This window comes from Halyomorpha halys, unplaced genomic scaffold (assembly GCF_000696795.3).
Source record: "Halyomorpha halys isolate HHAL.00 unplaced genomic scaffold, Hhal_1.1 Scaffold321.1, whole genome shotgun sequence".
NCBI lineage: Eukaryota > Metazoa > Arthropoda > Insecta > Hemiptera > Pentatomidae > Halyomorpha > Halyomorpha halys.
In genome coordinates, this window is record NW_027115809.1 from 255,061 (window position 1) to 265,627 (window position 10,567).

General features: G+C 28.7%; 1 protein-coding gene across 6 annotated transcripts in view; it reads left to right on the forward strand.

Annotated features, from left to right (window-relative positions):
• The window catches only part of LOC106681237 (cell division cycle and apoptosis regulator protein 1), a 39,409-nt gene that overhangs the window by 2,367 nt on the left and 26,475 nt on the right, over positions 1 to 10,567 (forward strand). For 2 of the 6 annotated variants that reach the window (XM_014421449.3, XM_067052771.1), the window contains 5 exons: positions 57 to 160; positions 1,367 to 1,545; positions 3,065 to 3,246; positions 7,697 to 7,750; positions 9,198 to 9,351. In XM_014421449.3, the coding sequence (XP_014276935.1) occupies positions 57 to 160; positions 1,367 to 1,545; positions 3,065 to 3,246; positions 7,697 to 7,750; positions 9,198 to 9,351 (673 nt within the window). Of the gene's footprint in view, positions 1 to 56; positions 161 to 1,366; positions 1,546 to 1,943; positions 2,057 to 2,077; positions 2,199 to 3,064; positions 3,247 to 7,696; positions 7,751 to 9,197; positions 9,352 to 10,567 lie in introns of those variants that run through there. The other 4 variants (XM_014421451.3, XM_014421452.3, XM_067052772.1 and 1 more) reach the window with 4 other exon arrangements.

The window sequence follows — 10,567 nt, forward strand, 5'->3', positions numbered from 1 at the left end:
CTATATTCAGTATTAATGTTAAGATTTGCAAATTTTAATAAAAGATCAAAATTTAGGTGTAGCTCAAAATACTGCAGCTGTTACACAGTCCCTCATGGCTGCTAACCCGCTACAAACTGCTGGTATGCTTCAATATCCTCAGGTCTTTCAAGGACAGCAGGTAGATCATAGTATACTTCATGTATTTTACTTTCAGTTGATGTTTGTAAGATATATATAAATTTTTTAAAGATTTTTTTTTTTTAATTATTGCAAAAGTCTATATGAATTATAAGTCTATATGTTTTATAAGTGTGAAGTTACTTTTATTGCCTGTAATAAAATTTAACCAGTTTTATATTATTTGAAAAAAAAATTCCTCATTCCATTTTAGGATAATGCACACTTATGACAATTATATATCATAATAATTTAATTCCTGAGAATTGGGAGAATAAATATAATCACAAATTTCTACTATTTAGAGCCGAACTTGCTCTTCTTAATGAGAAATGATTCTTAATTTTATTTAGCAACTTAAGCATGTTATGGTTAGCTGTCATACTGATTAAACAACATCTTATAAATTTTTTTAATTTCTCATGATTTTCACAAGGTGGTTTTTGGGTGAATTTCTCAATTTTTTTTAATAAGCATTAATTAATTTTGAACTCTTTTTAAAACTGAAGTTAAGTGTATTGATTTTTGTAATCCTGTGTAGTAACAATATGTTTAATGCCCATACTCATGTCCAATTTCAGGTCCTGAAATTACCCTCGATTTTAGTTATTTATTTATATTTTCTCTCTAACATTAAATACTTTTTTATTATAATATTTTTTTAGTAATACATCCAGAGAGCAGAGTAGCTCAGTGAGTAAGGTACTGCGTTACTGTTTCCCGGGGCTTAGTTTGAATTCTGCTGTGGTTGATAGTTATTTATTATGTTACTTTAGCCGTGAGTCAACGCTGTGGGTTCGGTAGCTTATGTTTCCGTTTTCAACATTTTTACTTACCGTTTTTTAAACATGTTTATTTTATTTTTTTATTATATTTTCTCTCCCTCTCATTTTTTTATTACAATTGAACGAGTTATCACTTATTATCAGTATAAACTGGTTTTTCTCGCATAAAAAAAGCAAAAATGAAAATAAACTATGATGTGGATTAAAAGTCCCAAGCTTTGTCTAATTTAAAATATCCTAGATCAGTGGTTCCGAACTCTGTGGACCATAAAGTAGATTTGCCTAAGACTCAACTGATTTTTAAGTTTCGTGATTTAGTTTAGGGTTAATATGAAACAATTGATATTATTTTATATTTTCATTTTTACTGGTTATTTACATTTTAAAAAAAAAAAAATTTTATTATATTTATTTTATTAAAGATGTATGGTGCTGTGTCATACCCCACCAGAGCATTGAACACTGCAGCATTTCAGCAAGGACAGCAACAAGGGGGTGGCTCGCAATCAGGCAACAAACAGCAGCGTGTTTTTACTGGTACTGTTACTAAAGTTCAGGACAACTTCGGTTTTGTGGATGAAGACGTCTTTTTTCAATCAAGGTAATTTTAGTTTCAGATTGTGTTTAAATTATATCATTCACTAAAATTACATACAGGATTGTGAAAAACTAAGCAATAAATAAAGAAACGAAACATAACCAAAAAATTAATATATTTAACTACAGAAAAAAAACAAGTTATAATTAGTTGGAGTGCTCTATTTAGTCAGCTTTTTGTTTGAACATTAATCTTTTGATTAATTTTGAATTATTGTAAGTCTGTTTTAAAATGTGAGAAGTACAATTTTATTAAATTCAATTTTTGTCAAGTGACCTACTACTCATGTGAAATATATATGTTTGAATTATGAAAGTTTGTATATTTAATTTTTTTTTAATAATGACAAACATTAAATATCTGAGTAAAAAAAAAAATACCTTTTTGTTGGGTGACCAAGGGTCTTTTCTGTAAATTAAGGTAGAAAAAAATTATCAACAGTGTTATCTCATGAGCATTATTTATTTCATGGTTGAAGATAGTTTTATTCATTATGTGTTAGGCATTTTTACAGGTTAGTTTGATTTTGTTATTTTATTATATTACTTATGAACATATGATTCATATTTTCTTAATGTGTTAATCATAAGTTATTGAAAGTAAAGTTCATATTGGACAAATAATAGAGGAAACCTCTTTAATTTGTGCTCTTAAAGGTAAGATTTTAATCTCTGCCTTTCTACAATGAGAAAGATTCAGCTTCCTCCCTTATGTTGTATATATTCAGTTTTTTTTTTCAGTTTTATTGAATCAGCTCAACTTAAGATGTTGATCTGATTTCTTTATATATCTTGATATAGTTTCTAAATTTAATTTTAAAAACTTATATATGATTAAGATGTAATCGATACAAAGTGCTAAATTCTTCAAAATATTGTTTTTATTTTTTTAATTGGTACATTAGAATAGCTTGAGACAAGAATATGACAAGCCATATTATGACATTTTTAAATAGAGCAGTTTTGACCTATTCTACTATTCTTATTTAATGTTTTATATAGTTAACATTCCATAATTTTATTGGCAAATATGTTGGAATTATGGTGTTGGACAATCTAACACAATATAATAAACTGTTATTATACACCGTGAAAAAACAAAATAATAAGCTTTCTTAAAATTTAAACTTTTATTTTATGTGAATGAAAAGATGCATAGAATTATTAAACTCTGTTAAAAGAATAAAAATTCAATCAGTGACTTTTCTTTGGAACTACTGTTCTGACTTTACTAAGTACACGTTTGATTTAGAACATTTTATTACACAATAAACACAAACAAAATCAACAGACGTTTGACAAAATTTAAACAACAATCGAAAAAACATGGTAAATTTTAATCATTGTTTCATTGCTTAGCAGTGCTTTGAAATATATATAAGAAGATATTTCTGAAATTATATTGATTTGTACTATTGTTTAGATTTTAAGGTTATGTTATACCTGTTTTTATGTTATAATGTGTAAAGATTTTAGTTTCACATGTAAATAGTTACTTAATTGTAATGAAATCTTTATGCCAGTTGCTGTGTGAAAGGATCTTCTCCTCAGGTCGGTGATCGGGTCCTGGTTGAAGCAGTCTACAATGCTAATATGCCTTTCAAATGGAATGCCACTAGAATCCAAGTTTTATCAATGCAAGATCAGCGTTCTGGCCAAAATTATGGGAGGTCACAGTCTAACTACAATGCTGTACCCCCACCAAGTAAGTAAATTTAAACTTAATCTCTATTTTTATTTATTTACTAACTGACCCAGCAATGCTTTTCTATTGCTAGATTTGAGTATGTGTAGATTAAATGAACACATTCTAAAGTTTAATATCATCTTAGTAAACATTAAACATTTACGTACATCATTTTTATGTTGGGGCTTAAATTTCTATGACAAAATTTTTAAAAATATAAGTAAATGTTCAGTATGGCATATCTTTTATAATAATTGTCCAGTTGTAATGACTTTTTTATTTTTCGTTTTATTGAGAATTTATTCCTAAAAAGCATTTTTTCTACTGAATAAATTCAGGATTTCAATAGCTCAGAACCTTCCTGGGATCAAACCATTATTATGGCAACCTTCTGATGATGCATTGAAGAAACAAAAAAATGTTATTTATATTGTGGTTACTATGGAAACATATTAAACAGGTTGCTATAGAAACATTAGCATAATAATCGTATCTGACTATAATTTTTTTATTACTTCTACATTAATTCATAAAATAAAATTGCTATTTAATAATTTGAATTTATTATTAAGTTATCCCAGATATATTTGAACATAAGTTATTTATTTAAGAAATATTATTTCTTATGTAAACAAAAACAACTTATAATTTACACATTGTGGAAATTAAACATGAAACATAAATAGTAAATAACATCTATTAAGAATTTTTATAATCGTTATAAAATACTTGGAGGTTAAGTCTTGATTGAAGTTCACTGCTGGATGAGATAGCTTCTTTATAATTATTATACTTCTAAACTGCACTTATATTGTTTTTAATATATATTTTTTTGTTAGAACATTATTATTTTGATCATGATCACATTTAATATAGTTTCCTGTATAATCAGATTGTCTATTTATCGTAATTAATATTTAACAAAGTTTGCAAACATTAAAAACAACTTTCTCCAGATTTTACTGCAAAAAAAAATTTCTAGTAGGACCGCACAAGCATAATTTCAGTAGCTTCTAGAAAGAACTGAGACAAAGATATACGTTTATCTTCATGAAATCTTAGAAGTACGAGTAAGTACTTGATCTCTTCCTACAGTGCCTGTTACTGGTTAAAAATTTAAACAAATAAATTTATTTTTTATTTGTCACGTAATGTCTTTTTAGGTTCCAAAATAATTGCTGATTAATTTTTATGCCTTTAAAAACTTAGTCTACTTTGTAGACATAAATTACACATTTTACAAGTTTTTACTGTCGTTCTTTATTGTCAGTTATTGGAATCGGCATTTTTTTTATTTATACTGCATTGAAAAAATATTATTTTTATATTCTAATATTCAAAATATTTAAATGTGCTAACAAAAAAACTAAAAATAGGTATTTCACTTTCAAATGATTCAATAAATGTTATTTATCAACATAACGCATTAATATGCTATTTAAAATGTCTAATAATCCTATATTTCCAAAGAATTATTTATAAATCGTAAATAATTATTAATATAGACTTTGAAATAAATATAACTTTTTAATAATATATTTTTATTTATTCTGAGACGATTCCCTTTAGAATAATACGAAGAAATCAATAGATGAGGGCTGAGGAGCCTCAGAGATACTTAAACAAAAAAAAATACAAAGAAATATAAACAGTCATTATCAAAAATAATTATAGGTTACTTTCTCACTTTTATCAGTTTAACAATAATAAAAAAAAAAAATGAATAAATAAAAAAGAGAAAGGAATCGATGTAAAAATAATTAAGAATGATATAATAGTTATCATACATATTTACAATTATATTAATTTACAATTTTATGGGGTCTGAATGGATAAGAAATGATTGAACAGGCGGGATTTAAAGGTCGGGAGGGCATTGGAGCGACGAGAGGTGTCCCTAGGAATCCCGAAGATGAATCGACACAGCAATTTATCAAACGTTTTAATTTCACCTCGAGATCCCCTGAGACTCTCCCATATACTGTACAGCAATAGTCAAAATGAGGAAATATTAGCGAAGTGGCTAGGAGGCTACGAGTTTCAAATGGAAATAGGTGGCGGAGGTAATTTAAATATTTTAATGTTGAAAGGGTATGAGGGAGATATTGGATACATGGCTTTTCCAGGAAAGTGTTTGATCAAAGGTTATTCCCAGGTTTTTGATGGTGGGGTAACATTTTATGGGACTATCATATAGGAATAGAGTTGGAATATTAGGAAGATTGCCTTCGTTTTCTCCGCATTCAGCTTCAACTTGTTAGCTCTCGCCCATTCACAAATCCCATCCAAATCTTCTTGAAGTTTCTCTGTGGTCGGTAATAGGTTAGAAGGCGGGAAGGACAGGTATATTTGGAAATCATCTGCATAGATGTGGTATTGGGAGTGATAGATCAGGAGGGGAAGTTCATTAATGTAAATAGCAAACAGAGTAATAGATAAAGAGGAGCCTTGAGGAACACCACAGGGAAGGGGGAGGGTCTTAGATGGGGGTTGACCTGGGACGACTACATACTGGAACCGATTCGAGAGAAAGGATTTGAACCAGCACAGGGCACTGTTGGATAGAGGAAGATTATGCAATTTAGTAAAGAGGATGTTATGGTAAACAGTGTCAAATGCTTTGGAAAAGTCTAGAAGGATGAGGATAGTGAGGTTTTGGTGTTCAATGGAGTTTTAGAGTGAATGATTTCATCCTACATGATTATTAGCCTTTGATTTATTTTTAAAAATAACAATAACTTCAACGCAACTCAACTAATGTTCACAAAACTTGGGAGTGATTTAGGATTTTTATTCTATAAACTACGCCTAATGGTATAAAACCGACCTAATTAAACAAATTAGAACCGGATATTAAAATAAAAGGTTTAAAAAAAATTTTCTTCATTTGAAACAACTATTTTGTCCTTATAAGAACATGAAGTGTAAATAATGTTTATATAGGTTGAAAGTGCAGACATTCAGTTTTCCAACTTTCCTAGTAACACCATTTGGATTAAATGCAGGGGATTTATGATCGATTTTATAAACTGGTTAATCCTAGCAGGAAAATTTGTATATTGTTACATGAAAATAGGAGCTTAAAATAGCTTAACAATCCTGGTTATGCTAGTCTGAGCTCATATCCTTATACTCTCCTGTTACAACATGAAAAGATTTCCAGATAGAATTGATTTTTTTTTTTTTTTTTTTTAAAGAGTTATTAATGAATGTTCTTTTTGCTTTCTCTTACCTACATTAATATTCAGTAAGGGGATGTATTGCAATTGTGCAAAATTTTGGATTCAATTTTTTTATGAATATTTAAGGTTTAAGGTCCCCTGATTCCATATACTGTTGAAAAGCAAAATAGTTTAGAAAACTTATAAAGTCTTATTAGGAGAATGAGAATAGTAATTGACGAACAACTCATAAATAAAAGGTTTATTCTCCTTCAACCTATCTGGCACAAGCACTGTGTTTTTCTGTTTCCTCAGTCTGATAGATGTTTCATGTCACATTAATTATTAATAGTTTGTTTTTTAATTTTATTTAAACCAGCGGTACCCAAAATAGATGGCTCAAGCATTATGCCAGGTGTATTGCAAGCAAATGCCACTCTCTTAATATATTACAAAAAAAATAAATAAAGGCAAAACATTAAAACTAAAATAGCTAATATACAGTGTTTTCCAGCATTTGCTTTGCACTGTTTTTCTTTTTCTTTTTTTTTTTTTGTTTTCCAATATATTCAACCGCTCTAAGGATAATTGTGCGGACATATTTTTTTTTTTTTTAATCTCCACAAGGGTGCTGTGAAATCTTTTTTAACCCAACAAGAGCCCCACGAAATTTTCATCGACCAACAAGGGTGGCAAGAAATGTTTTTATGCCAAGAAAGGTGCCAAAATAAAAAATTTTGGGAACCGTTGATCTAACCTATAATATAAGCCTTTCAGTAGACAAGATGATCCATGAAATCATTCTTAGCATTATCAATATTTATTTTATAATAATTGAGAATTGAATAAATGGGTAAGAACGGAATGCAAATTTTAGTAAACTGATATATTTTACCATACTTTTCTGAAAGAAAATTTTTAAAAGTTTGCAACATATAATATCATCAAAAGTACTTTTCTGAAAACGTTGAAATTGGGGTTAGTCAATCTATCAACTGAAAGATAAAGATCAACTGGAAAATTAGTATGGGAAAATATTACGGCAGTATATTTGTTTCACATATTAGTATATTACCACAGCGAACAATATTTGTTCAGAAATGACCGAGGATTAATTTCAACTCTAAGCAGAATGGCTAATGAAAGTTGTGTGATGCGCGTGCCGCACCTTTTTTTTTTCTATTAAAAGGTTAATCTGTGGTCCTATAGTATTGTTTTAATTTTATTACTACCTAATTTACGAGCTAGAAGCAGTTATTGCTATGATAATTAAATTTATTTTTAAATCTAATATGATATTTAATCAGCAGGTCATTATCAACCCTGGCAATATTACCAAGAAAGAATGTATTGGGATGGACGTAAGTTTTATATTAGTTGAAAATACCACTTGCATAAGTTAAAATTAGTAAGCAATGTATTGTTACTTGCAAGTCTTACACGGTTCCTCATCATTTATATTACTTATTTTTTACTTATAAACTAAAGTGTTTTGTTTTATAAACTATATAACTTTTTTTTGTCCTAATTTTTCATTATAACTATCCACTTGAAACTTTTTAAAATGCATATCTTATTTTATATCGATTTTTTTTTTCATTTGAACTGTATATTCCAGGAGATAAATGAGATGTTAAAAACAACTATGGTATTAAAAAGTAAAATCTTATTATTTTTATTAAAGTTTTTAAAAAATAATAAAATTTATTATATTGATATACAAGAATTCGTAGATTTTAATAAAAAAAAAAAACTTTCTTGCTTTTTAATTTAAAAAAAAATTTGTTTCTTAAATTTTATTGCTTTGTTTTTTTTAGCCTTAAGCTGTATCCCTACTACGTCAAGTGGCCCAGTGATGTGCCAAAGCTGATTAAGGAAGGGTGGTTTTATATTACAAATGTTCACAGTTAAAAATCGTCTTTTATTACCATCTTCATTAGTTGATAATTAGTTGCGGGAAATACATTTTTATCGGTTACCAATAATTTTAATATTGTGCCTTTAACCCTTTTTATATGAGTGATCATGCTTAAACGTGTGGAACAATAAAAATCAAATTGATTAAAATATAAGAAGTTGTATATTAAATCAATACATTAACTCCCAACTTAGTAACCTAATTTAATAAAAAATCAAAATCTGAACAAGTTATTTATTATATGTGCTATATAAAATACTAATTTCTTATTAAAAAAAAAAAAAAAAATTCTGTAAAAATTATATAAAAAATCGTAGTCACCTTGTATTTGGGCAAATATTATAATCTATTACTTCCTCATTTCAGAAAACACGACTCGTGCAGAAGTACCCATCTGACAATTTCTCACTCTAACAGGTCACCCAATTCTTTTGATCCAACTATTAGTTTAAAATTACCATGTGGGTGGCAACATGTTTCAGTTGGACACTTTGACACCAGATGATAATGTGTCCATATTTGCTTGTCAACAAAGCTGATTTGTGCTGCTTGGCATAGTGGGGAAATAGATTTATTAAAAAACCAACTCATTTGTAAATCTGAGTGTTTGTTCAATGTCTGTTTTGACTGCAAATCTCTGACCTTCCTTTAAATTTATTTGTTTAAAAAATACTAGTTTTTACTCTAACAAAAAATTCTGTGATGTGTAAATCTTTTTGAAAATAAGATCATATTATTAATTTGATCATTATTTTCATCCATTTCCTCCTTTATAAAACAAAATCAGATCACTTTTTTCTTTTCTTTTTTTTTTTATAAAATAATTTAGTAGCACTAAAGAATTTACTTTAACAATTAATAAACTTTAATATTTATTTTTTGTTTTGCAGAGGTGAATAGTGGAAGCCCTGCTGGCAATAGGTATGGAGGAGGTGGTAGCCGATTTAGCAATGCTTCCGGAGATCGAGGAGGAAGGGGAATGGGAGGCAACATGAGGAGGGATGAGCAGGACAGCAGAAAGAGGAGGAGGGATGATAGGGACAAGTAAGTTTTATTTTTATTTTGTTTTTTGGAAATTCATCATTTTTCTTTTTCTAATGTCGGAAATCTGGCATGGAAAAAAAAAATTATAATTATTATTAATATCAACAACTGTGACCTATTTTATTGATAATGTGATGGCGAGATGCTGTGAAGTCAGGTGGTCTTGTAATATAAAGAAGAAACACTTAATCTGGCGTGGGTTCATAATTTTGCTAAACAGTTGGTAGCCTCATTTCCTTCTTCGCTTCCCTAATCTTTTCTCCCTGTCAGGGAACAGCTTCTAGCTCCTCTCAATCATGTAGAATAATAATTTTCCATTCTTAAAAAAAACTTGAAGTATATTAAACTATTGAAGGGACAATGAAGCATGTAGTGGCTATTTTCATCTGCTCTAGCTAGCTGCCAACAATGGTTGCTACTTTAGGGTCCGCTAGGTGGCACTAATAATGGTTACTATTGTGGTAACTGTGATACCCACCATATATATATTGGCAATTGTTGGAGTTTTATCTACTGTAGAAACTGAATTTGAAACTCGTGATCCCTCATAAAATCTATTTTATTAAAGTACTACAGGGAAGGTACATAAATCTCTAGCTTCTGCACCCAATCTAGTATTATTGTTTCTTTTTTTCAATTCTTTTAGATAACACTGACGAATTTCATTTATATAAATATCTTTAAATATATTTTTTCATTTAGATTGTCCTTGAGGATGGCGGAAACGTTGGACTATTGATGTAATAAAAAGTGTTGAGACTATACAAGGATACAGTTTTGATTTATTTAATAAATATCTTTATTTTCTCCATAAATGTATACATCAATTGCAACTTTCCACATTTCTGGCCAAATGCATTATATGATAAAAATGATAGCCAAAACCATTTTATTTTTGCTCTGAATGGCCAATTTTTTTAGAATCATCCATATATTTTCTAAATTCAACTTGCTATTTTGTCTCACCGGTCTGCTTAGTCGTTGTTTCAAACCAAATACAATGGAAAATATTTTTAGGATTGCTTAAATCAAACCTTGATAGTTGTTGTTGTTGTCTGGGGCTTAAGGGCGTAAAACTCTGAGGTCATCAACGCCCATGTTTCGTGCTTTATATTTTATTTCTATAATTCTATTTCACTTTAAATAATTTCGAAAAAAAATTTAAATAATTACTTCTGTTGGCATTTTTTTTATTATGTATAACAGATTTTCTGGT